The following is a 26,996-nucleotide window of genomic DNA, read 5'->3' as shown; positions in this document are numbered from 1 at the left end:
AAGGTTATATATAACTTCCATGTCCACGCCACTGAATATTGATGAGAATCTGTTTACGAGATGAAATAATCTAGTGCGCATGTTTTTTACTTTTGTTTTTAGGTACGTGAAGGAATGTCCTATTTGTCACGGTCCAAAAAGTACAATGTTAATATATTTCCCATTCCTAAATGTGTATGTGTTATTAAAGACTTTGGACTAATGCTGCTTTAGAATAAATACGGTTTCTGCAAATGCTTGTTAGATATGCATTATTTATAAATTCAACGAAGTGTTAATGCAAATGTTTGGCAAAAGTTTGTCACTCGGTTTGCACACGGCACTGAAATGAAACTAACTGTGTGTGACTCTGGTGTGTAAAAGCACGTGCTCCCCCTGTCTGCACTCGAACACAGTAAACAAAAGCGATGATTTCTTTGCACTCGTTCGCTCTTTCACTGTTGACCGGTGGTGTTTTTCCATCCATCACGCCGATGAATGAATAGACCAGAGAAAAACAGAACTGACGTAACGAGTGCAGACTTGCTTTGAAATTATAAGTGAAAATCTGTTTTTAAAAGCTACAAACGTGTAATTAGAATATAAGATTATATAATATGTATTAGTTGTTTGATATGGTTTCTAAAATCCTTTTCAAACGTACCGTGGTTTTATTACATTAAAAGTGTATTACCATAGTTTTACTCCAAATATCATGGTTGATGTATTGTTACTAAAGACAATGCAATTTGTGGTAGTTTTACTAAAAATATAAATCGTGGAATTAAATCTTATAACCGCATAATGGAAACATGTTATTATGTCTGTCTAGGAATACTATAATGGCATACTATAATTTCCCATTTTGTGAACATGTATAAAATTATGGATTTTGATAGTGTATACTTGACCTAACATATAATTCCTAATAGTTCTTCGTTTACACAATGTAGATTTCACATTTTTGTTCTAACTGTTTAACAAGGACTTAACGTTACTGCGCTTGCTCATTGCACACGGTTTAAAATCAACCCCTTTATCCCCTAAGTTATGGGCATCATTCAGTCCTGCTAGCTGCTAGCAGCAGCCCTTCAAACCACATCAACACCAACACAGAAATCACGGTAAGACACAATTTAGTACAATGTGTCGAATTATTGTAACAAAGAAAATATACAAATAGTTGGGAATCATATTCGAGCGTCGTATAACGTGATTCTACGTGGCTGTCATGCAGCTTAGCAGAGTTAGCATACCTAGCCGAATACATGGATCTAGCTAAAAATAAGTTGTTAGCGTACTAATGCTAAGTTATGGTCTTTTCGGAATTGAAACGGCGGTGTATTGTGCTCTGTAAGACCAGAAACACAGGAACTTTGTACATGTATAGAAAATATAGTGAGCAGAGGTATGATGTTGCTGCTTAGAAGATTAGTGGAGTAACGTTAGCATGCTAGCAAAAGTGGCTTGATAATGCTGCGAGCTGTTGCTGGGCAACGGAAGCCCAAGACAGCAGGAGCACGGTAAGCTGTTTATTCTATTACCGAGAGAGAAGGGTAGTTAGATGGGCGACTGGAGAGAATAGGGTTCTTTCTTGTGTTTTTCTAATATATTCTATAAAGTATCTAATCGGTAAACATTTGTTTATTAGCCATTTCAGTAAGCTATGTTTATTATATTGACATAGGTTGGTCTATTGAAGGCTATTTGCTTTGGAGCTGTGTCACCATGTTAGTGCCGATCTTCACGCTCAAGTTGAACCATAAGATTAACCCTCGAATGGTCACTGTTGGAAAGTATGATGGGGTTCATCCATGCCTCACTGCAGCCACACAAGCTGGGAAGGTAAATGTAATGTTTGTGTGTGTGTGTGTGTTGTGTAACATTATTTGTCATACAGCTATAGTCAGCACTAGTCATGATAGTCTAATTGGTATTTCCTTATGATTTGGGGGTAATAAAGCAAGGTCATTCTCAGATTTTATAAATATAATGAAGAAAATTATGATAAATACTTTTGTTTAATGTAATGTCACACCTATCTACTAGGAGATATCCTAGTCATCCATTGACAATATTAACATAATAACTAGTTTCATATATTAATAGCAAATTTAACTTCTAAACCCATGAAGGTGTTTATCCATAACCCCCACACTCGAGGTCAGAGGCCAACAGCTCACCGGCTGAGTCAGAGTACACATGACTCTGACATCTCACTTCTCAACATCAATCAGGCAGTCAGTTGCCTTACAGCTGGTACTCTGGGACCCAACACCACAGGACACACGCTGCTTGTGGGCTCTCAGACCAACCTGCTGGCTTATGATGTGCATGACAACGCTGATGTCTTCTACAAGGATGTATGAGATACAACAAGAAAAAACAGTTACAATACAAGCAAAAAAGAGGGAAAAATCCACTATATATTAAAAAAATCGGAAATGTTTTGTGTAACAGGTAGCTGATGGGGCCAATTCCATTGTGCTCGGCAAACTAGGAGATATCAAGTCCCCCCTCGCCATCATTGGTGGAAACTGTGCTCTGCAAGGCTTCGACTATGAGGGAAATGATAAATTCTGGACGGTTAGATAATTTGTCCTTTTGTTGGTTACAGAAAGTGTTGAAAATAGAATAAATTAAAATTGTCAGGTATCGCTGAATTTTTTAAAGGTCACAGGAGATAATGTGCGATCACTGGTGCTGTGTGACTTCACAGGAGATGGCAAGAATGAGGTGACAAAATGATACTAAATAATACCCAAAATGATCAAATTAGCTTTGTCAGTTACAAAAAAAATCTTAATCTTATCTCCTCTTTTCAGCTTCTTGTTGGATCAGAGGACTTTGACATCAGGGTGTTCAGAGAGGATGAACTGGTGACTGAGATGGCAGAAAATGAGGTCAGAGTTAGTCTGAGATATCTTTACTTACTTATTTCTTTTATTATTTTTTTATTTAAGTTTTTCTTCTGTCTTTCAGACAGTTACGTCGCTTTGTCACATGCATGGCAGCAGGTTTGGTTATGCTCTGGCCAATGGAACAGTTGGAGTCTATGACCGCACTGCCCGCTACTGGAGAATCAAGGTAGTGCATCAAAAATATCACCTGAAAACACTGTTAATCACTATCAATGAAAACAGGGTTATGTAAAGGAGTAGTTCACTTCAAAATTTGCCCCCATTCTTTTTCCATAGTAATATTATTCCTACTATGGAAAGTGAATTACTAGTCCTCATTATCATTTTCCTCTCTTTTTTTAAACATTTTCTACAGTCTAAAAACCATGCCATGAGTATAAAGGCCTTTGATCTTAACGCTGATGGAGTTGTTGAGCTAATAACTGGGTGGTCCAACGGAAAGGTGAGTGTTTTAGCAACAAGACTCCAATCATCCCTTCAACTTTTCCAATGTTAGTGAAATGAGAGTGCATTTACTCCCTGTCTAGATTGACGCTCGCAGTGATCGAACAGGTGAGGTGATCTTCAAAGATAACTTTTCCTCCTCTGTGGCTGGGATTGTGGAAGGAGATTACAGAATGGATGGACAGATCCAGCTTATATGCACCTCTGTGGAGGGAGAAGGTAAGACCATGATAAAATTTATGACTGCTGTTTTTGAGAAATGGTTTATGAGACACAGCATGTATGCCGTCTCGTAGTGCGTGGCTATCTACCTGCCAGTAAGGAGATGAAGGGCAACCTAATGGATGCAAGTGTAGAACAAGACCTGATCAGGGAGCTGAGCCAACGTAAACAAAACCTACTGCTGGAATTACGGAACTATGAGGAAAATGCCAAGGTTGTACATTGCCGTTGCACAGTACCCCACTATTGCAGTTGTTGATGATGCTTAACATTTTGACTGCCATTTGGTGATGGTAAATATTTGTTTCACACAGGCTGTATCAGGGGTCTCGGAGGGAGAGTCTAAGATGGGGGTAATTCCAGCCAACACACAGCTCCAGACGGCCTTATCTGTACGAAGAGCCACGGAGAGCCAAAGAGCCCACATAGAGCTCAACATCTCCACTCCAAATGGTAAAATTCTTGACAATGCTTTAACCTAGTTTAAAAACTGCTGATCTATGATAATTGTTTTAGTAAAAACGAAATAACTTGATATGTTTGTACAAAATTCTGGCTGATGTCTTCTATTGGGCTTCTTCAGAATGTGGTGTAATGATATTCTCTGACCTATTTCAGACACAATCATCAGAGCCGTGCTGATATTTGCTGAGGGAATTTTCGAAGGCGAGAGTCACGTGGTTCACCCAAGTGTTCAGAATCTCTCAGGGTGTGTTTGTGTCCCCATCATTCCTCCAAAAGACATTCCAGTGGACCTTCACATCAAAGCCTTTGTGGGAGGGAAGACAAGGTTCATATCTGCAGAATGTTATCTGCATTCATTTATTCCCAGACTTATTTATTGTTGGGATAACATTTTTTGAAGATTAAATCTCTCTCAGAATGACTTTCCTCCATAAATCTAAAAGGATTTTCAGTATAAGAGTTATGTGTTAACAGAGTGGAAGAATCTCTAAAAGGAAAGATCATTACAAAGCTATTGTCTCTTTTACCATAGTACACTATTTCACGTGTTTGAGATCACACGTCAGCTGCCTCGCTTCTCCATGTATGACCTTGATGTTGACCCTTCGGCTGCTGAGCCCACAGGGAGGGTTACATTCAGCATCAATGACAGACCACAGAGGGTAAACACACACACTCAATCTAATTTAGATCACAACAACAAACAAAATCCCAATTAGATCTTGTATTACAGTGTTCATGAAACATGAGGCATGTTTCTGTATCTGCAGGTGGTCATGTGGCTAAACCAGAACTTTCTGCTCCCAGAAGGTATTGACAGTCCAGATGTCACTTTTACTGCACTACGTGGAGGAGGTCTCTTAAAGATCAAAATGCAACCTAGTGGAGAGGTACTCCTAATGTGTATATATATATATGTTTAATTAAATAATTAAAACACTTTTGTTCTTTTTGTGTTCTCTAACTCCGCTTTGTCTGATCAGATAACATTCAGCACTGATGACATCGATCTCGCTGGAGATCTGGTCCAGTCACTTGCCTCTTTCCTGGCCATAGAAGATTTACATGCCGAAGCAGATTTTCCCATCTACTTCAAAGAGTTGCGATCCACTCTTAGTGAGGTTAGAGATAGCATCGCCATTTAATTTATTACAACATTTCAACAGTTTGCATTTACTGTAATCTTTCATATGTTTTAGGTGGATGAGTTTCACTCTGTCCATCAAAAGCTCACAGCCTCCATGGCAGATCATTCCAACTATGTGAGAAATATGATGGTACAAGCAGAAGATGCCAGACTCATGGGCGATTGGTAAGTGTCTCTAGATTAATAAATCATTCCAGACCTCCGGTTTCTCATAAAATAATGCATTCATGTAAATTATATTTTATTTTTAGGAGAACCACGAAGAAACGTTACACTGAGCTGTATGATCTTAACAGAGATTTGATTAATGAATATAAGATTAGATCCAATAATCACAGAGCCCTCCTTGGCCGTCTAAAGTCAGTTAACCAGGCCATCCAAAGGGCGGGAAGATTCAGAGGTAGGTGGAGTTTCAAAAGAAATCCATAAATCTTAATATCAGGTGTATCTACTGTCACAGTGAATTCATTTCAATTACATTCTCTTGTCCCTCAGTGGGAAAACCAAAAAACCTGGTCATCACTGCCTGTCGGGATGCCATCAAGAACAACAACATAAATGCTCTTTTCAAGATCATGAGAATAGGCACTTCGTCCTCCTAAGTTGTGTGGCACTACTTGACCTTTAGACAGAAAATTTGGAAGACCAGACCACATTCTCAGACATCAGGAGTCAGCTGAGAAATAGAAGAGCATGCCTGAGGGATGTATTTTAAATCCAGGTCTCAACTACAGAATTTTTGTTTAGTGGTGGAACAAGAGGGCGGGTCTGTAAATTCTTAGCCAAAAACACTTATGTGTACCAGGGCAATGTCTGTAAATTAACTGGTGTTATCTGTTTGTGAAGAAATGTTACTTTCTTAATAAATTATTATATAAAGTGAGTGTGTTTAAGCATGAGTCCACTGAATGCATAATTCGCTTGCGCGTCCCCGTGTCTACAGCTGCTGCGCTGGCATCTGGCGCGCAGAGCATCCGCCCACCTCCACCTTGTCACGTGACCACGTAGAAAAGTTAGATGGTGTGTTTTTAAGAAGAAATGCTACGAATATGAAGGATAATAACAGAAATCATGCATTTCGAAACGTAACGCGATTTAGCGTGTCTGCGCGTGAAGGAAACGTTATTAACATGTACGCGGAACAGAGCGCGCTACGGTTTCACAGTGAAAGCAGATGTGTGGATCTGGCTGCTGTAGCGCTATCCTGGCATTACTTTCGTGGTGTTTCGCCTTGGTATTGGTAAGTCTTGTAGATTTGCGATTAATACCATATATATTAATGTGACGCTTTAAGGATTGTGTTTAAATGAAAAACCTTTAGAAGGCTGAACTCCAAAATGTATTTTAAGTGAGAAATATGAAAATTAATGCATTACAGATGCATTACAGCCCGCACATATTATATTAATTTACTCTCCTAATTTAATGTGCATGTGGACAAAGATCAATTGAAATTCTAGGTTTAAAGGTCTGAATGACGTACATTTGCCTAATAATATGCATGTTCGGGAACAGCGTATTTTAAGGAGCGCCGTGTAGGGCTTTCTTTAAAGAATATCATTTATAATCGTATGCACGTAATACTTACACATAAAAAATAAAATTTAATCAATATAATAAACACTTGTGAGATTATGGGGCACTTGGTTGCGTTACATTATATTTTGTTGGTTACGCATGTTTTTACTGGCAGAGAAGTTGGAAAAACAACTGCAATCATTCTCTGCTTTTGGAATGGAAGAATGTAGATTTATTTCAGCGTTTCCTTTCAGAAGTTTGGAAGGATAACTTTGGTCAAGTAATATCCTGTGTCCTGTTTGATGCCATTCAAGATGGCTCAGTACATAACATGTGTTGTGCATTTAAAATTGGCCTACATACCTTAGAAGTTGCATTAATCTAGCAAACGTTTATTTACTTTTGTTGTGCTTTTGTTTTCAAGAACCCCCAACGGCTGTAAAAAATCCAGATATTGCGGGAAGAACAGGAGACTTTCACAAGTAAGGAACCTTCATGGAAATATAACCGATGGGTCGGGGAACGATAACAAAGTGGAGCTTGTGACACCATGAGGAGGGTCTATATAAAAGGAGATATTGTCTGTGCCTTGATTCTCTTGATGCTTCTTTGTCTGTTGTTATATACCCAACAAAGGCTGACACCTGTATGGGGGACGTTGCACATTGAAGGATCCACAAACTCAAGAACCCTACTTGGAGGAGCCCCAATAGGACAGAACACAAAGCCTGTCTCTTCTAAACATCAAAACGTCCCCCCTTGGCAACCTGAGGGTCAAAGCAAGCTTACGGCCCAAGAGCAATCAGAAGTCAAATCTCAGAGTAAATCTATAAAACAAACCAAAGCAAAGTTGAAATTTAAACATTCAACAGCAGCCACTGTCTCGCCAACACATACTTCATTTGACTTTGAGGATTACCTTCGAAAGATAGACCAGCGAGACTTCAAGCTGCTAATCGATCAGCCAACAAAATGTTCTGGACGAGAAGGTTCCCCGTACCTCCTGATTGCCATAAAGTCATTAGCAGTGGACTTCGACAAACGTCAGGTAGTTCGACGCACGTGGGGACAAGAAGGTGTTTTTCAAAAAGACCTCAACGTCAAGAGAGTTTTTCTTCTCGGTGTGCCTGAAAATCAAACAGCGCTTCCTTTATGGGACAAACTATTGGCGTATGAGAGTCACATTTATGGTGACGTCCTTCTGTGGGACTTTGAGGACACTTTCTTTAACCTGACACTGAAAGAAATTCACTTTTTACAGTGGGTCAACGCGAGTTGTCCCAAAGCGAAGTTCATCTTTAAAGGAGATGCAGATGTGTATGTTAACTTTGACAACATCCTGGAGATGCTCAGAGAGAAAGAGGTCGATAAGGATCTTTTTGTTGGAGATATCATTGTCCACGCAAAACCAATTCGAAGACGCAAAAGTAAGTACTTTGTTCCAGAGTTTATTTACGGACAGGGGATCTACCCATCCTACGCTGGCGGAGGAGGTTTTGTCATGTCCGGGTATACTGCCTTGAAGCTTCACCTTGCTTGCAAAGAGGTAGAACTCTACCCCATAGATGATGTCTTTCTGGGCATGTGTCTGCTCAGGATCGGCCTTCAACCCGCTCGCCACGAGGGCTTCCGTACCTTTGGAATAGTGAGACCATCTGCCGCACCTCACCTCCAGGTGTTTGATCCTTGCTTTTACAGAGAGTTGATGTTGGTGCACAGCCTTACAGTCCCACAGATCTGGCTCATGTGGAATCTTCTCCATGACCCCAACATTCATTGTCATAATCGTCAGGATCCCACAAATGTTCTGTTTCAGTGGAGAAATAAGGTTGCTAAGACAGCTAAGAAACAGGCAAAGGAGCGTGAGGCTCAAGACTATGGAATTAAGGTGTTTGTGGAGCATTAACTCCTTCAAAAATGATTGTACCAAAAATAATTTTATTTACTCAACTGTATAATTTTTTTTAATTCTCTTTCTTTTGTGTTGAAGATATTTGTTTTATAGAATGTTAATAGTGTTCTTTTTACATACAATGATAACATTTAGTGACTCGAGGCTGTCAAAACTGAGAATCGTTTATTTTGGTGATCATTAAAATACATAACATTTAGGGCAACATAACAGACAAAGCTTATCTTAAGCCAGGATTTAATTAGGATATTCACATTACTGGTGTGAATCTTGAGACGAAACAATGATGACATATTTAAAGATATGGCAGTGCAATTTATTTTCAGTTAAGACAGCTCAAAATTTCATTTTAGTCTGGGACGAGCCAGAACTATTTAGAGCCAAGTACAGAGTTAGAGCAAAGTATGTGGAGATGGGGAGGAGGAGGGAGGCTGGAAGAACTGACGCTGGGGCGGCACAAGGATTCCAGTTTATATTCGCTAATTTAAATACGTTAATTTAGAGGTGGCACTATTCATCAAACAATTATTCTTTGGTAAATGGTTTTGGATGATCTGCTGATTTTTTATTTGTATTACATTTTTAAGAAATTGACGTGAAATTGTGAATATGAACGTACTACTGCACTTCTTGTCTCAAGTGAAATATTAAAGACAAAAACACATCTCTCTTCCCCCCCCATATTTATTAGATACATTCCTTAAATATTTTTTTTGAACACACTGTAACAGTTTTAATTAACACAATTCAAATTAGTTAACAGAAACTGATATAATGCTTTGAGTTGATTCGATGAGAAAAACTAAAATCCAATGATCACAGCAATTTTGTACCATGTCAACATAGAAGAATGTTCCAATTCATTCATCAACGTAAAAATTATTGCTTTACAACAAAAATAATACAAATAAATGACTGCCTACATCTGCCTGATCGTTTAAGTAAAAATATCTGAGATACAAAACACCACATTGCAATAAATTTAGATAACACACTTTTTAATTGAGGATAAGTCCCATTTCCAGAAATGGTTAATGTACTGAATCCACACAAAAATTATCACTTCGAAGAATGGGGAGAAACATTCAGTATAGTAGAGGGATACAATAAACATCATTTATATGGGCATTACAATGTATGGGGTTTGTCCACTTCTTAATACAGTCCTCAGGACAATTGTTTGTTTATTCCGATGCAAAAATAGTTAGTCTGAAGAAAAAACAATACAGTCAAAACCCATTTGATGAAATTAAGCATTCACTTGCTCCAAGCATTAAAAAAGATCCGCCTGAGATTGGGGAGACCACACGCCCCTCCACAGTAACATTTCCTAAATGACACATACTCAATGGTTGTGTCGCTTCTTGTTAACAATTAGTTGAGATTGTAATTGTGCATCTTCATCCTCAACTCCTCAAAGTTGAACTTTTTTTTCCAAATTGCAAGTTGTATTTCTCTAGAAACGCCACAACCACGCTTGAACCTCAAATCATAGAGTGTCGTCCGCATGTTCATTACAAGTTCAATTTCTCGCAACATTTAATACAATATGCAGAACAGCATTGAATCATCTCAGTTTCAATACATTTGAACATACAGAGTACACACGCCCTCCCTGACAGTAGTTCAACCCGACGAGTATTTTTTTATAACAATTACTGTAATAGCATGTTATTTTTTTTCAGAACAAAAGGATCAGAACAATTTATCAATTTAGCTTTACATGCTTAGACATACACAAAGCATTTAAAACGGTTTAATTTACAGAGAAAAAGTCAAGATAGGCTCAGTGGGAGATGAGGCACGGTGTTAACAGCGTTTTCTTACTAAATAACTAAAAGCAAAAGGTAGAACATTTGAAAAACATCATCGACCACATTCCAGCACAGTTTATGAGAAGTAAATGTAACAGAAAACCTAAATGCCCTATTCAGCATACACTAAATGTAGAAGCCCGAAGGGAGGCTAGAATGACACAAAAGGAGATTTGATCATAACTGAAGGTTGACAGCTAACACTGCTAGCTATGTAAATACTAAAAGACCTTTTAACTCATGTAAAAGAACATGAGGTTTAGGCACCGGAGCAATGGACAGTTGTTAAAGGGATAGTTCACTCAAAAATTCTATCATCATTTACTCATTTACCCTTAAGTTTTTCCAAACTTATATAAATTACTTTGTTCTGCTGAACACAAAGATATTTGGAAGTATGTTTGCAGTTTTCAGTTTTGGGACATCATTGACTTACACAGTACAAAGAATTTAAATGGAAGTCAAAGGTGCCCCAGAACGGTTTGCTTTCCTGAAATCTTCAAAATATATTATTCTGTGTTCAAAAGAACAAAAAAACAATATATTTTTTTCAACTATGGTAGTAAATTATGTCCCAGAACTAGAAATTGTGAGAAATTTATACAGGTTTGGAACAACTTGAATGCGAATAAATGGTGACAGGGTGGACTACCCCTTTAAAAAAAGGGTCAACAAACCATCTACTTAATAATCTGTTATATTATGTTTTTCTGATTATCTCCTAGTGGTTGAGTATAAGACGTTCCATTTAGAACAACAGTGGTGGAAACTTTGGAGAGGTTAAGCTGGACTGGAACAGAATTTTAAGTCAGATCCAATATGTTATAGAAACCAATGAAAAAAGAAAATTTGCACGCTATTTACAGATCTGTACAGATATAGACACACCAACAGAGTGCTGCAGAAAGCGTCATGCCTACCCGCTAAAGAAACAGCAACAGCATACACCACAGAGCAGAAAGCAAAGACGTGGCTCCGAATAAATCAAATCAATTGGGAATGTTCTTATGTTGATATTTAAAAGGAGAGCTGTTTCATCTTTGGCTAGCGTTTTGGCAATCAGAAAGCAAATTCTGAAGTTAAGACTTTGAGATACTGAAGAATAAAATAAACTTCACATTTTTCTACTGTGGACAAAAGTAGAGGAGGGAGGAAATTCAGAGAACTGAATGACAGAGGATGGATGATGGCTTTTCTGTTCAGTCAATAGCTTGCACGTCCTCCTTTCCTCCCCCGCCATCCATTCGCTGTTAAACTCTGCAATTAAAACGTTCCTCAGTGGATAAGAGACAATTATCAAGTACATTAGGTGTATTTTAGTGCAAATGTTAAAAACCAATGCGCTCTTGTTGCTTAAAACATTAAAAACAGAACAATGACATTAATGTATAGCATTGAAATGGGAGGTAATCTGTGCTGCTGACTTGGTATGAAATGCTATGAGTTTATGAATCTTTTTGAGTGTGACAGTATGCCTGCTCATGACTCCAAAGAACATGTCCAGGGCACTGAACCCAACGGCACACTTTCAAACTGCGTTAGCTTGTGCTTGTAATCTTAGACAGATCATATGCATACAAATTACTGCTATAAACGCTTCTGTCTACGTTTGCCTTGTGGATCCTCTGCATTTCAGGGTGTGCAGAAGAGAAAACGATTCAATCTATGTCCTTTGGTGCATCTGGTATAGAATTTTCAACCGATATATGCACAGGCAACAAATGCTGTGACTATGCATGAAGATCAAATCAACAAATGTATCACTGTGCATCCACAAGTACTATGTCGATGCTGACACTGATGCATGTCTGGGTTACAGCTTCGGAGGCGGAGCCAGGCTTTCCTCCATGCTCTTAATATGGAGATGGATCTGTGGCCTCTTTAATGTGTGGGGAAGGGGGCGAGTTCAGGAAACTCCAAAGAAACTCCCAGAATGTCTTGCTTGCGTGATGGCAGCAGTGAGTGAAGGCACACTCTACTGGTCAGTTCAGAAGTTTTATGGGGTGGACTGCTTCTTCAGTGAGCGCTTTGTTCGGCACGAGAAGCCAGGCTGCTGGGGCGAGATGCTCCGTACAGAGTCACAGAAGCGATGTGGTTATTCTGCATGACCTGTAACCATAGCAACAACAGTTAATTATGTTGTTGATGAGCGTCCACTCCAGTGTGGACATTGCACAGCTGCAGATGCTCGGTGATACAAAATTATCATATTATGTATAGACACAGGCAAATAACCATGCAGAAGGTGACTGTGACGTACCTCAAATATCATCCTCTGTAGTCCAAAACAAAACGTGGAACCAAAAGGATTGGTATTGTTTGCTGATGAAGACCTGCCGTGCAAAACACATTTGATTAAATGCATGAAACATAGAATTCAGAATACGGTCATTCCCTGTCAACTCAACTAGTGGTCCCCGGCTCGATTATTTTCTTCTATTTTTATAGAAGCAAAACCAACACCAGTAGTGATGTTAGCCAAAATATGAAATGCCACTGATGAATAGTATTTATAATAGGAATCAATTAATTTATAGATACATTTGGAGCCATATTAGAGGGGGTAAAAATGACATGAGAAATATGCCAGCATCATAATTTTATTTTTACACAGAGATCTGTATATCTTTTACTAAATCTGTTAATTTTTACAATCCTTGATGCATTTTATGCCAGAGGCACAGTGAAGAAAGGACATATTTTGTGATCTTTATACAAATTATGCATGCCTTTGAATTATAGGGAAGTTTGGATGAGGGGATGTAGTTAATTATGGCCTGAGCATTGAAGGTATGAATCTTTTTTCGGTTAGTTATAATCTTCAAACTGAATCACACTTTTCACAACCTTAACATACTCGAAAACAAATGAAAGTTGCCCTACATGTCAGAGTTGGTAAAAATTACATCATATATGGATTTCAGAATGAAGTGTAGCAAAATGTCTCTATAGTGCCACCCACAAAATTTCAATAAAGCAGTCCTGCACTCTGCACTGCCCTGAATTTAGCCATGAAACTGCATATATAGACGTATTGTAGCTTCAGAAGCAGTTCCGATTATAGCTGCAAGCAGCATTTATCAGGCCATCAGATCTTGGTGCACATTGGGGATGCTGGTGTTAAGTTTTAATATCCCTTACTTTTCAACAAGTTCTTGTTTCATGACAAAACATAAAAATTTTCAGGGCCACTATGAACACACCATTGAAAAAAACCCAAAGGCATTGCAATTAAACATAGCAAAGGCTTGTAAATTAGACTGAACAAATATGATGTTCATAATGACATCTCTAGTTGTTGTACAACGCCTGGAAAAGGTCAAAACTACAAAATCAATAGTAGATCAAATTTAAAATAGCATACTTCCTGTTGGGTTTAGGATACTGTTATAAGATATTTTTTGTAGCTGTTGGAACTTTACATGAGCTGGTTTATTGAAATTTTGTGGGTGACACTATAGAGCCATTTTGATACGCTTCATTCTGAAACCCATATCAGATGTAATTTTTTAACACCTCTGATATGTATGCAAACTTTCATGAGATTTCAAGCATGTTTAGGCTCTCAAAACTGTGATTCATTTTGAAGATTATAACAAATAGAGAAAATTCTCACATTATCAGTGCTCAGGCCATAATGAACAACATCCCTCTATTCAAATTTCCCTATAACTCAGAGAAATATAGAATCTTATGAATATCTATTAAGAGCAAAATAATGTGCCTCAACCCGAAAAAGTTTAACCGTAGCTCAGTGTCAAAACGACACTGAAATGGTTATGTTCAATGGCGTTGTTTTGATAGAAGGAGAGAAGATACATGTCTAGTTTCAAGCTAATTTGTTCTTCAGACATTCCTCCTTAAAAGAAATAAAGTGCCAAATTTTTTAAAAATGACCCACATTTAGTTTTAGATGACTGAAAATGTGTCCGTTTTGACGGTTTTCTCATGAGGCCACATTTAAATCCTCATATCTCTATGACTGAGCAATATAGAGCTTTTAAAATATATCAAAAAAGTGTCTAAATGGACATTCACAACGCCAGCGACACCTAGCGACAGAGACCGCTTTCACAGGACGTGGGCGTGTCTAGCGCCTCAACAAGGTTGAGAATTACTCAACCTTATGCAAATGATGAGTGACTTTTGGGAGCGACTACCAGACAGAGCCGCTCGCGGTGTGTACGCACTGTCCTTACAGGCATGCAAATATTGTAAAAGAACAGAAAAAGTGCCCTTTCTTCATTTTTGAGCTGTCACGATTGGCATAAAATGCATCAAGGATTGCTAAAATTAAGAGATGTACAAACAGATATACTGATCTCTGTGTACATATAAAATTATGAGGCTGGCATATTTCTCAAGTCATTTTTACACCCTCTAAAATGGCTCAAAATTTCAGACGAAAATTGTATTTTTACCTCCCTCTACAAATAAACTTTTGACTTAATAACATTCAAAGGTGACATTTTATGTTTTTTAACATCACTCCAGATGTTGGTCTTGCTTCTGTAAAAATAGAAAAGATACGAGTGAAATATTCAAAATGTATTTGATTTGACAGAAATTACCCAATAATTCAATAATAATTGCGATGTGGATCTCCCTTGCAGATTTTTTTTACACTTTGCCCCTTATCAGACTCCAAATTACTATAAAACAGTTTTCCAAATAAGTAAATAACCACTCAAGTACGGGCCATTAACACTATTACGATATTGCGATCTTATAGTCCAATCCAAAAAACAAAAGTGTTACCAATTCTGTTGATGACCTGATGTTGCTTTACGGTTGGATGGAGATGACCTGATCTTGCATTACGCTTTGCAAAAAACAAAAACAGACATTTCTCACCTGTGCAGCACAACTGGTTTTTCCATAGGGTGTCCTAGTAACTCTTGAATCTGATCCCACTGCGAGAAAAAGTACAAACTTAAACTACTCATCTGTTAAAATTACATTTACATAATAGTGATGCACAATAGTCCATGTACTTTGCTGTAGGTGGTCAGAATGCAGTCCTCACTCTGAGCATCTGCCCCATCTAAAACAGAAAAAAAACATAATAAACAACAACAATCAAATTAAAGCAAGTAAAGATACAGACAGTGTGAGACTTACAACACTGACCTTTTTTAATGATAAGGGGAATCCTAAAATCACATCGATGATAACTGAGACATGAGAGAGAGCGAGAGAGAGAGGGAGAGAGAGGGAGTTATTCGATGTTCTCTTGTGCAAATAAAGTGGTAAGATGATACTGATGCACGTATTTCTAAACACTGCAGGCATAATGAAATGAAAATCAATTTTCAATCAATATGGCCAGACCGCGGCACCATTCAGAATGACCCCTGCACGTGGAAATAGCAGCTGAATATTTACACAGCTGCATTACATAAAGCTGCCAAAGTGAACTGATAACATCGAAATGACACTCACATGTTGAAGTTATAATGACCGGGGAAGTTGGTATGAAGGACAAATTTCTTCACCAGGTGGGTTGTAGAGTCAAACAGTATATCCTGAATGCCAGGAAAGGTAATGCTACTTGTTAAGTGGATCAATTTATGTAAAATCCCATTCAATAAATTCAAATAAAAATGTTCAGAGCATTTACAAGTAAAGGCTGATACTCACCACTCCCAATGTATAATAGTTAAAGTAGTAGTCATTACATTTGGACGGGACTTGCTTGTGAGGAGAAGGTGAATGGATCTTCATCTGAGACATGGAAAAAAAAACATGTCAGACTGAACATATACAGGAATAGATTATGTTGAGAATGCGTCTTCTGTTAAAAATAATGTCAGTTGTATAGTGTATAAAGTGTGTACAAGGAGGGTTACTCATTACCTTGTCCTCTGATTTGTAGAAGATCTTATGTGGAGAACCAAGAGCACTCAAAACATCTTGGCAAGAATCTCCGAAGTAGATATTTCTCTCAAAGGTCCGCACTTTTGCGTCAGCCATCACTCCTAGGCCACATCCTTAGAAAGTAAAAAACACACATACACTGCACAAACTGCACATACTCCTTAAAGGTATGGTTCATCCAAAAATGCAAAATCTGTCTTCATTTACTCACCCCCTACTCAGCTGAACAATTCAAAGATTTGAAGAATGGTTGTTTCCAAACATTTCTGGGGCACTACTGACTTCCATAGGAGGGAAAAGAAACTACCATGGTAGTCAATGGTACCCCATAACTGTTTCATTTCCAGTATTCTTCAAAATATATTATTTTGTGTTCAACAGAACACAGATTTATTTACAATTTAGGGTGAGTAAATGGTGACAGAGTTTTCATTTTTGGTGAACTATTTTTTCATCAATATATCAATGCTTCTCAGGGCCAAGATTTTACCTTGGACATGATGTACCAATATTTGCTAATCACAAGTAAAAAAAAAAAAAAAAAAAAAGACATCCTTGTGTCATGAACCACCAGTGGAATTGAATACCTGCAGTGTGGAGACGAAGTTTGAGTCCCAGCGGTCCTGCCCCGTCCCTCAGAACCTCCACACATTCTGCGTAAATGTTACCAAGGAAACAGGCCAGCGGCATCACAGGGGCCCTAAGAAAGAACGTATGATTTACAATGATTACCGCTTGGGGAAATAACACGCGTTGCTCCATCAACAAACACAAACTGAAGTTAGATGAAGGTTTCAGACTAATGCGAGATGAAAGCTCCTATAGAAGAACACAACAAAAGAAATACAAATGGCCATAAATAAGAAAATGATCTTCAACTTTATGGCTTGTCAGTAAACTATAGTGTGCTCAGTAGTTCCAGTTATGAACATGCATTAGTGGTAATGTGTCATTTACCCACACCCATCACCATCCAATCACATGAAGCACTTACTTGGTTTCTTGAAGGTTGTTTCCAGAGTAAATGTACATCCGTTTGACTGTGGCCCCATGAGGAATCTGCAGGGAGGCCAAGCCATGGGCAAAGTTAGGCTGTCAAGGCAAAACAACTGGGGGTAGAATGAGGTGTCTGCGAAGGTGTCCCTTGCAATGAACGTGAATTATTTGTTTAAAAATCTACATAGAATCACTGCCCCCAGAAAGCTCACAGCATAGTTTAGTATAGTCATTATTCTCCATGCAAGTTAATTTGTTTAACATTTTGCAGAACTTCATTTTGCCCCATATTTCAGAAACAGAAAAGCAAGTCTTGAACCACTTAGTTCCAAACATTAATTTCAAAGTAACATTGAGTTGTACGTGCGGCGTGCACCATTAAAAAAACATTTATTGGTATTAATTGTGTTAATGCATTATCTGTTTGTATCTTTTGTTATTAAGCAATCAGGCAATAGATAAGACGCATTTTCAGCATTGTGTGACATATTGTACTGTACAAGCATGTGTGTCTAGAACTTGTGGAAAAAATGGAGATCACATAAATGGGAAGCACTTTATTCTACAGTCCTGTTGGGACTAAATACTTAAATGAGCTTTATGTGAGTTTTTGACTGTACTAAAGCAAAAAATACAATAATATGATCGTAGATATTTAGAAAACATGCTACGTTCACATACCTGTTTCTCCCAAAAAAAAAGGTACACAATTACAGCAAAATTGTATTTAAAACGTTCCTTCCTACATAGAATCACTATCCCCGGAAGGGTCCACAGATTTTCACAGTGTGATTTAGTTTTACTTATAACTGATAAGTCATATTTCTCTAAGCAAGTTAAAAACTTACCTCATATTTAGGTCCCTCGCTCCATGAATCCAACTGGAAGGAGAATGAAAGCCCTCGGAAGTTCAGGTGGAAGAGCTGCTCGGCAGCATTGTAGACTGGATGGGATAAATAAAACACAGCCCATAACGAACAGGACATATCTGGAGAGGTAGTGAGAGGTCTTTACATAAACTTGAAAATGCATCTTACCTCCTGGATGAGTAGCGCCAAAAGACTGATCAATCTGCTCAATAGTGGGTGCTATTGCCTGAGAGTTAAAATGTACTCCACTGTAAAGTACAGAAGAATAGGCCAGTTTACATTTCTGTGGCATTTCAACTGGCACAGATCTATATTCAAAATAAAGAGTTTATTCACGCAAAAAGGAACATTCTGTCTTAATTGCACAACATCACGTTGTTTCCAAACCTGTATAAATTGCTTTGCTCTGTTGAACACAAATCAATATATTTGGAAGAATGTTAGCAACTAAGATTTCTAGGGCACCATAGACTAACATACAAATGGTTGTCAAATGTGCCCCAGAACTGTTTGTCTTCCTAAATTCTAAATATTACCTTAAATATTTTCAATGTGTTCAACAGAACAAAGATATTATAAAATTATTCTTTCTACTATGGCGCCAGAAATTTCAGTTGCTAACATTCTTCCAAATATCTTTCTTTGTGTTCAACCAAACAAAGAATTTATACAGGTATGAGGTTTATGACGGAATTTTCATTTTTGGGTGAACTATCCCTTAAAGAGTTGTTCATTAGTCTATCATTGGAACAAGTTTTATTTAGGATATCAACAAGCGAAATCCAGAAAGAATTGAACTGTTCCTTTAACTCAACTGATACAGTTAAGCACTTACTACATCAGCGTCATGGGTTCAATTTTCAAGCACACATATTAGTAAAATATACAGCATGACTGCACTGTAAGCCACATTATGATAAAAAAAATGCTACAGATTGAGGTCACTTACCAGTATTTCAGTTTCACTTTGCTCAAATCGTACACTTCAATTACCTGGAAAAACAACACCGACTCAATGAAGAAATGTTTGCGTTGTAATGCGAGAAGTGTAAGGACAAACCCACAGTAATAAACAAATGAGTCAGAGCACGCAAGTGTCATGTCTCACCTTCAGTCTCTGATTGCAGGCGTCAAACAGCAGTTTAATTCCATCCTGAGTCAAGTTGAGAATGAGGTCATGGCTGAGTGGCATCTGTTTGGTAAAATAGGTCAGTTATATTAAAAAACAACCTACAAGAAAGCGACAGAAGTTCTCAGAAAATGCTAATTATTCTAAAGACGACATTAACGACAGATTCTTACTTGTTCGCTGTAGAGCACCTGGACATTTTTGATGATTCGGCAGTGTTTCTGTAATATGGAAATGGCCTGGGCCAATGGCATCCCTGGAAAATAAGGGTTTATTAGCCCTGTTTTCCAGTTTACATGAACATGATGAGGTTTTATAAAACAGAAGGGATGTCAAAAACAGATTTGAGGGGTGTCAAAAAGAGAGGTTATGTAGCAACTGGTGTAGTAACATCATCCCTGCAAAAACGCTACATAAAGGAATTTCATTACAGTTTTAATGGCAAATCGTCTGTGGTTCTTATTCACATCGATTCATGAACAAGCTTAAAAATACTTTTTTTGCAGTAAAGTATAGCCTACAAAGTACACAAACATTCAGGTGATGCAATGAGTTGAATTGTTCGGAAATAGCCTCCAGGAAAGCATAGATTCGTCAGAGCAGCTTCACCATATCTCCAACATGTGTTGAAACTGACAATGTTGTCAAATTTGTGTCACATTTTTAAACAAGTAGAAAACAGTCTGTCAGTGCACGAGACTGACATTTCACATTTCACCCTTTGCCCTACATTCAATGGTTCGTTCACCCTCCAAACCAGATAACACACTCACCTAATGCGAATTCCCATTGTTCATTTCCCAAAGATCGCTCAGGAACGACCTCAAGGTCCAGCATTGGCAGGGAGAAATTGGGGATATCAACGAGGATGTCTGACTGTGCCAGATCTGAGTCTTCCCTCTCGAGGAATCGTGAATAATCCACCGTGAAATCGACAAATCGGCCTTTCTTTAGTATGAAGTTAAATGCAAGTACTACGTTGAGAAAGCACACACTTTGAATGTCCCGTAAAGTTTAAACAGTACAACAACACGCGATCCCGTGACGTAAGATGTGTCAAAACACGAGTGTTGCAATCCAGCTATCTGTGCATTCCACTGTCACCATGCTTATAAATAACACTATAAAAAAACGAATTGACACACACTTGTTACGTATAAAAAGTCAATATAATAGTATAATAAATTACTAGTAAATTGTGTCAGTCACAGCAAACTGATGTCAGGAAGCATGAATTAATAAAAGACAGATAATTCACTTGCAATCCATATGCAGGCGTCCAGCCAATAAACTACTTTATGTTTTGGAAAATAAAAAAGACTCTGAAATGACTTTTAAGGTTCTCCCGAATCGCATAAATCGTTTATTACAACAAACAAAGAAAATGCCTTGTCCGGACAGCAAACGTTACATTACAAGAACCTTAAACGAGTTTTGACAAAGTCAAGTGGATGTCGCAGTGGGTTAGTCTAGATCAGCAAACACACACATATCAGACTATCACTGACTCGCACGAGCCTCGCCTGACGTTGTTTTCTTTCTTTGCGATGATTCAACAGCAGCAAGCAGGCAGACCACCGATTGTTATCATCGTCAGTTCATAATAACGCGGATTTTTCCGGGTTCTTCCCTTTCGATCGTTGGGAATGGGGCTCTGTTTCGTGCGCCTCTATTTTCTGGTATCGCTGACGTTTAATGTTTGCTTAAGATGACCAAGAAAGAGCCCCCTCCTTGCCAAATTCAACTTCCATCCAAAACACCACGATCAGCTGATAATTAAACTTCCCGTGCAAGCGAGAGAGAACATCCTGGCTGCTGTTTTCAAATTAAAAGTCCTAGTTGAGCGCAATCTGTGAACAACAACTTTGCCCCAAATATAGTAAATCACTTAATGTCTACTGTTTTTTTGTTTATATTAGAACATAACAGAGTAATAAAATATTTGTATGTATTGAACTCTGCTGCAAAAACAACGTTATAAAGGTTAATGTAGAACTTTAGTTTTTTACAGAAATGGCAGTAGAGATATGTCATTTTTTATGGTTAGACGTAACTAAATCAATACCGTAAACTTGTGGTCGTGCACAGAAAACGCCACGAACACAGCAGTTTGAAATGAGAATGCTAATTATTATTCACTAGATGGCGGCATTTAGTAACGTTTACAGTGGCAGGCGAGCGCTTGAATAAAACATTATGCAACAGTGCTACGTTGTAAATTCCACCAAGTCGACTACGTTTGTAATTTAAATTAAATAAAAAAATACAATACAATAAAATGTTTTGTAATTTGAATTTGTCAGCAATAATGAAAGTTATGCTTGGTTTTATAACATGTCTTGTAAGTCGCCTTGGATAAACGCGTCTGCCAAATGAATACATGTAAATGTAAAATGTTCATGTGGTACCTGTTTTTATTTCTGTCGGTTTCTTCGTTATAATAGACTAAACAGAAAAATGAAAGATTACATAGCAGTGTATCAAAGTGCAAATAAAAGAATAGAAAATAATTGAATAGAATAGACCTTGGATGATGTATGTTGCAGATCCAGACTAAACATGCAAAATACATGCTACTGTGAAAAAACACATTTGCAATAATTAATTTCACAATGTATAATATACCTTATAAAGCACATACAACATGGTTGTTGAGATCTGAGAGAGCTGGTTCAGCAACATTTAGAATTCATAAGATTAAATCTCCTTGTGCAGTACAGCGTGAGCATGTTATTTGTATACCTAACAAACTTTTGTTTGTTTAATATATGAAACATTCTTTAACACTAAGCAAAACATTCAAACCCCATATTCCCCCAATGGTCCTTTATCCGCTCTGTAAGTAGCTACAGATATAAATGGCCTGGTAAACAACAACTGTCCAAATAGAATGAAAGATTAATTCTTTGAGCAACATCTTGCAAATGGTGTGCAATTTATATTTACTTTTGACGTGAATTTATTAGTCAATAGCAGACAGACAAGACCCAGTGAAGGATTTGCAAAACTCTGTGAATGATTTAATTTTCTCTGCACCAATAGCCCAGATCAAAACTCCAATTACATTGTTTGTGGAAACATTGTTGGCCTTGATTGTATTTATTGTGTTTGGTAACAAACCCTGCCGGTCTGTTTTACAGGGATTTTCTGTTTGTTTTTATCCTTCAGATGGGAACATGATGAATATAAGACAATACAAATGTTACGAGGAATAACAGATAAACCACATGTTCTAGGGACAGATTTATTTATTTTACATTCATTTTTTTATTTTATTCGATTTCTAGTTGACTTTGGATCAATGTAAGTTTTAAACTCCAAATATATGGTATTTTGTTTTAAAGCATGCTATGAGAAGATATATAAGACATAGTGCATCATGGAAATCAAGCAAACTCTGGGTGCAAGCAGAAGAATCTTCTTTATCAGATTAGCGCGCTGTCGCTTTGTCTTGATTTTTGGGTTTGAACTTTATGAATCATCATCTCTAGAAGGAAAGACAAACTCAGGAAAATCCACAGAAACCTCCAAACGCATAATGTAATCACAGGCCAGCTGTGTGCACTTGTAAAGTTGTTATAATCCCTCTCCTTCCTATAAACAGGAAAATACATAATATAAAGCATCATGCGTGCATCTACAAATAATACAGTTTATCTTAACCCCTGCCAAGTTTTCCTTTTATGGATATCACTGCTCTTTCGTCTATTGTTAGCAAACTGATGAAATGTATTGACATACAAGCAGGCTGATTGAAGAACACCATTCTGGTACAGACATCCTTCACAGTTTAACTTTGTAATGTAGCTTAATTTCAAACAAAACGCCTCAAATTAGGAAACACTTGTTATAAAATGAATGTGATTATAGAATGAGATATCTTTTCAGTTGTTAAGCTGCAAAGGGAGGGTGACCCGACACATTCTGACCTACAAAGAAATTGTTTAAGTTACTTTCCTATAGTCCACTTTGTTTTCTTTTCTAGTAACCCAAAGCAACTCCCAGAAAGAGCTTTGTCGTGTTTGCTTGTTCTCTCTGTGCGAGCAACTTTCAGCGGTAGGGGTGGACGTGATATTTCAAACATCAGATCAGTGCGTTTATGTATTGGGTGCCCGGAAATTTTTCCAAATAAACACAGCTTGATTCAACTTGGGTGGGCAGACTTATCAACAGACTAATTCTATAAACAAATGAAGGAATCACCGAGCGCACCATTGGCTGGTGGGCAGGGGGAGAGAGAGTCTCGAGGCTTTGGGCAATGAAAATTTAATTAATGTGGGTGGGCTAAGAGAACACAACGACTGTTTATCATAGACAATTTATTTTCCAGCGCTAAGTCAACATAAAACAGCAAAACGGACAACAATTATTTAACATTTTAGACTCATGAAGCGGAGACGCTGGTCAGTCACTGGTCAGGACTTTCCGCAGACCGAAACTGTCCCTCCGCTGTAGTTATGAGTTTATACCACGGTCAAGTGTCCCAGCCCGGCGTGGCTGCTTCGGCTCTCGGTCTCTCTAATCCCCCTCTGATCTATGTGTACGGTGGCGACGTCGGTGGAATTATTCCCACTTTGGGATTCGCATCCACCCGGCAGGAACCTCCGCAGAAGCCTCCCTACAGCTACATCGCGCTCATCGCCATGGCAATCAAGAACTCGCCGGACAAGCGCGCGACGCTGAGCGGGATCTATCAGTTCATCATGGACCGCTTTCCATTTTACCATGACAACAAACAGGGATGGCAAAACTCGATTCGCCACAACCTCTCCCTGAACGACTGCTTTGTCAAAGTGCCCAGAGAGAAAGGACGTCCGGGCAAGGGCAGCTACTGGACGCTGGACACCAAATGCCTGGACATGTTCGAGAACGGAAACTATCGGAGACGGAAGAGAAAGTGCAAGATTCAAGAGACATGTGAGACTAAAACCAGCCACAAGAGAATCCGAGGGACTCTGAATTCCTCCGTTCCTAAACTCCTCCACAGCACCCGTTTAGAAGAAGAGGAGACGATTGCTAAAAAGAAGGACACAAATCTTCAAAGAGATGATCAGCCTCCAGATGTGTCTGGGAATTGCGTGTCCGCGAAAGACCAGCGTTTTGCGAGTCTAGACTCAAAATGCACGACTTCTGATAAAACCAAAAGCGTGTCTCCAAACCAGGTCGCGCAGACTTTGAGCGAAAGAGAGACGGATCGTCGGATGCCGGTACACTCAGGCCGCCAGGATGACGTTTTGACCGCTACAGGTGGGAGCGCGCAAACTGGCAATGCCGCATCCAAAGAACCAAACGCGCAGACGCATCCTAGAAAGACAACAGACAAGTCCACGGAGTTTAGTATCGACAGCATTCTTTCCAAAAAGGAGAATCAGCCTCTGAGGAGATGCGGCGCTGGTGGCGGAGCGACAGTCTCGTGTCTGGAGTCGCGAGGTTACGCGCTGACGTCCTCCCTGATCGCACACGCGCATCCACAGTTGTATCAGCGCGCTTTCCCGCTATGTTCTTACCTGTCTCTCACCTGTCCCGATAACATACTGAACTTCAGCGAGAAAATAGACGAGAAGTTTTTCTTTTGATGACTCTTTTGCTGTCTGACAAATGCGTAGCAAAAATATTTAACAAAAATGTATTGTTATGTTTTGACATGATTCAGGGAATTTTAGTAACACCCTGCTGAACAGCCGAAAAACATTATTAAATTTGAACGAATTGAATAGCTATAATGGGAATTGAATTGGTTTTAATGGAAACAGTAGCGGTCTCTCCTCTAATGTGTTGGGAAATTATCTGGCCATTGGAAACCAGTACTGGAATAGAGTCCAAAACACACAACATAAAGGAATATTTTGGAATGCTTTTAATGGTAAACAACTGATGGTTCATTTTCAGAATTTGTATTTTTCATTATAGGACAGATTCATTCTTATTTTTTTACTAATACTGACAAAAATACATTGTTAAAAATATATATTATAGGTTTTCTTAGACTTTTATTGTCACCTTAGTTTTGTTGTCCTTATGGGAGTCGACTTGGGTGGGCCAGTGTATAGAACAGTAGGCCAACACTGTTAACAGTAGTTAATTCTTAAGATGTACACTATATCAAGAAAGCATTCTTTGCGAACCATCCCAAGCAAAGATGTTTGACTTTGTAACTTAGGACTGTTTATTTGAACAACTGTGTTATATGGTCCTCTTCGCACCAAATGACAAAGACAAGACAAATTACAAATCACATTGTGCTGTTGTTTTTGTCCAACTCAGCTTGATATGATGCTAACACTTACATTTGTGAAAAGAAGAGAAAACGTGTATGCTGGACATTCAAAACTGATGTTGAATTCTACAGAGAACACTATTCTTCAAATAAACAATAAAATGTAAAACTTTGTTTAACTGTAAAATTTTCCCTTTAAAACCTTAGACAACCTTCATGAGTTCTGTGACAAAGCATCATCAAAAAGTGTGAAAGAGATGCACTAGTGTTTTTTTTAAGTTTTATTAGGAACAGCCTTGTAGAGCATGTGGGAATCTATTTCCAGAGTTTATTTTTCCTTCAGATATGTAAAAAAATCTGAGTTATGTAAAAAATGACTACATTTGACTAAAAGTATAGCGTTGCTTAATCCTTAACAATTTGCTACTGGACTAAGCATAATACTGAACTGTGAAACTGGTCTTGCACTTGCATCCCTTGCCACCATATATAGCCATAAGTGGTTTTTGAACTGAAAGGTCTAAGCCTCTGTGAGTGCAAATCAGGAATGCTTGTGGAAATAAATAAGCGTCCCCACATTCAAGCAAAGGAACTCACATCCACAAGCATTTCCTGTGTATAAGATTCTTTTGGTCAGAAGTGTAAATAGAACGTCATCCATCTGAAGCTTTGTGGAGAGAAAGGGACTACGTCTCTCAACCCGCTGCCTCCATCTGTCCTTATCTTCACAGATGGAGAAATCTGCAGGATCTCTGGACCAGACAGCACCACAACCCTATTTGATTGTGGCACAACCTTAAGATCCCATTGGTAAATTTAATTTTCACATTATATTCTTGGATTTCCAAGTTATTTTGTCTTGAGTTATACTTTAAATTATGATTTTTATATCTAAGGTTTAATAGACTATACCCATGCAAAAAAAGTATGGCTCCTTTACAGTGCTAAAGGCAATTGTGCTAGTGTTATCCAAATACAGTCAAACATAGCCAATTATTATATGACATGAACACACTTAGAAGGGACCTACGTTTTGTCAGCACACATTCATTATTACCCTTTTAGAAAAAAGATCAAGATCTTTAATGAAGATACATTGCTTAATTTCAGCTATAATATTCAGATTACTCTTTTTCGTAACAACTAAAAGAGTCTCTCAGAAAGCAATTGTTTTCTCAGCAGCTTGAAGCTGATGGACCACAGCGATAGAAGGATAGTTAAATGACAACATTCTCAGTTTATGTTTGGTCTTTCTCAACGGTTACATTAAAATAAACACAGAATGGGAAAGATGATCTTCGTAAGTGTAAAAAATTTGGGCTGTTGCTTCATTTTCATTTATTTGAACTGCAAACAGAGCGCACTTTCTGTGGTCAGAATCACAAGTGATCCCCTGTGAGAGATGCCAAATGAAGGCACATGTTGACTATAGACCCGAGTTTGATAAAAAGCAGTCGTCGAAATAAGAGAGACCACATTTCTGTCG

At 38.2% G+C, this 26,996-nt stretch overlaps 4 protein-coding genes across 7 annotated transcripts; 3 read left to right on the top strand and 1 right to left on the bottom strand.

Annotated features, from left to right (window-relative positions):
• The first annotated feature begins 355 nt into the window (after positions 1 to 355).
• Positions 356 to 6,061, top strand: bbs2 (Bardet-Biedl syndrome 2). 3 transcript variants are annotated; one of them, XM_056765682.1, is made up of 19 exons: positions 357 to 507; positions 1,028 to 1,103; positions 1,667 to 1,824; positions 2,115 to 2,342; positions 2,440 to 2,565; positions 2,653 to 2,715; positions 2,805 to 2,882; positions 2,962 to 3,066; positions 3,256 to 3,342; positions 3,428 to 3,563; positions 3,641 to 3,780; positions 3,881 to 4,019; positions 4,185 to 4,356; positions 4,564 to 4,693; positions 4,802 to 4,921; positions 5,015 to 5,152; positions 5,231 to 5,343; positions 5,430 to 5,578; positions 5,674 to 6,061. In XM_056765682.1, exons 3-19 carry the CDS (start codon positions 1,708 to 1,710, stop codon positions 5,778 to 5,780), a joined length of 2,148 nt encoding a protein of 715 aa, XP_056621660.1. In that variant the 5' UTR covers positions 357 to 507; positions 1,028 to 1,103; positions 1,667 to 1,707; the 3' UTR covers positions 5,781 to 6,061. The 3 variants fall into 3 exon arrangements, with proteins under 3 accessions (XP_056621659.1, XP_056621660.1, XP_056621661.1); XM_056765681.1 differs by having other exon boundaries at positions 356 to 1,103; XM_056765683.1 differs by lacking the exons at positions 357 to 507; positions 1,028 to 1,103 and adding an exon at positions 1,131 to 1,502.
• Positions 6,062 to 6,168: 107 nt separating this feature from the next.
• Positions 6,169 to 9,272, top strand: b3gnt9 (UDP-GlcNAc:betaGal beta-1,3-N-acetylglucosaminyltransferase 9). Its single transcript, XM_056765684.1, has 2 exons — positions 6,169 to 6,418; positions 7,121 to 9,272. The coding sequence occupies exon 2, from the start codon at positions 7,247 to 7,249 to the stop codon at positions 8,600 to 8,602; it is 1,356 nt and encodes a 451-aa protein (XP_056621662.1). The 5' UTR covers positions 6,169 to 6,418; positions 7,121 to 7,246; the 3' UTR covers positions 8,603 to 9,272.
• A 317-nt stretch (positions 9,273 to 9,589) lies between these two features.
• phaf1 (phagosome assembly factor 1) lies at positions 9,590 to 21,114 on the bottom strand. 2 transcript variants are annotated; one of them, XM_056765685.1, is made up of 16 exons: positions 20,067 to 21,114; positions 19,467 to 19,549; positions 19,273 to 19,356; positions 19,114 to 19,157; positions 18,333 to 18,412; positions 18,144 to 18,238; positions 17,294 to 17,391; positions 16,887 to 16,999; positions 16,279 to 16,412; positions 16,063 to 16,146; positions 15,865 to 15,947; positions 15,553 to 15,596; positions 15,417 to 15,466; positions 15,277 to 15,335; positions 12,683 to 12,755; positions 9,590 to 12,531 (listed from the first exon to the last, which is right to left on the bottom strand). In XM_056765685.1, the coding sequence occupies exons 1-16, from the start codon at positions 20,128 to 20,130 to the stop codon at positions 12,439 to 12,441; spliced, it is 1,281 nt and encodes a 426-aa protein (XP_056621663.1). In that variant the 5' UTR covers positions 20,131 to 21,114; the 3' UTR covers positions 9,590 to 12,438. The 2 variants fall into 2 exon arrangements, with proteins under 2 accessions (XP_056621663.1, XP_056621664.1); XM_056765686.1 differs by having other exon boundaries at positions 17,294 to 17,358.
• Positions 21,115 to 23,423: 2,309 nt separating this feature from the next.
• Positions 23,424 to 25,683, top strand: foxl1 (forkhead box L1). The gene has a single exon (XM_056766362.1). The coding sequence runs from the start codon at positions 23,751 to 23,753 to the stop codon at positions 24,867 to 24,869; it is 1,119 nt and encodes a 372-aa protein (XP_056622340.1). The 5' UTR covers positions 23,424 to 23,750; the 3' UTR covers positions 24,870 to 25,683.
• The last annotated feature ends 1,313 nt before the right edge of the window (positions 25,684 to 26,996 follow it).

Source organism: Triplophysa dalaica, chromosome 14 (genome assembly GCF_015846415.1).
Source record: "Triplophysa dalaica isolate WHDGS20190420 chromosome 14, ASM1584641v1, whole genome shotgun sequence".
In the NCBI taxonomy this organism is placed as follows: Eukaryota; Metazoa; Chordata; class Actinopteri; order Cypriniformes; family Nemacheilidae; genus Triplophysa; species Triplophysa dalaica.
Note: the sequence above shows the minus strand (reverse complement) of the source record. Positions and strands in the feature narration are given on the sequence as shown.

Coding starts and splice junctions, on each gene's coding strand:
- bbs2 (XM_056765681.1), top strand. CDS start 1,708: ATGTTAGTGCCGATCTTCACGCTCAAGTTGAACCATAAGATTAACCCT. Junction 4,020..4,184: donor CAACATCTCCACTCCAAATG/GTAAAATTCTTG, acceptor GACCTATTTCAG/ACACAATCATCAGAGCCGTG. Junction 4,357..4,563: donor TTTGTGGGAGGGAAGACAAG/GTTCATATCTGC, acceptor CTTTTACCATAG/TACACTATTTCACGTGTTTG.
- foxl1 (XM_056766362.1), top strand. CDS start 23,751: ATGAGTTTATACCACGGTCAAGTGTCCCAGCCCGGCGTGGCTGCTTCG.
- phaf1 (XM_056765685.1), bottom strand. CDS start 20,130: ATGCTGGACCTTGAGGTCGTTCCTGAGCGATCTTTGGGAAATGAACAA. Junction 19,550..20,066: donor ACAATGGGAATTCGCATTAG/GTGAGTGTGTTA, acceptor CTTATTTTCCAG/GGATGCCATTGGCCCAGGCC. Junction 15,336..15,416: donor TTCTGACCACCTACAGCAAA/GTACATGGACTA, acceptor TTTTTCTCGCAG/TGGGATCAGATTCAAGAGTT.
- b3gnt9 (XM_056765684.1), top strand. CDS start 7,247: ATGAGGAGGGTCTATATAAAAGGAGATATTGTCTGTGCCTTGATTCTC.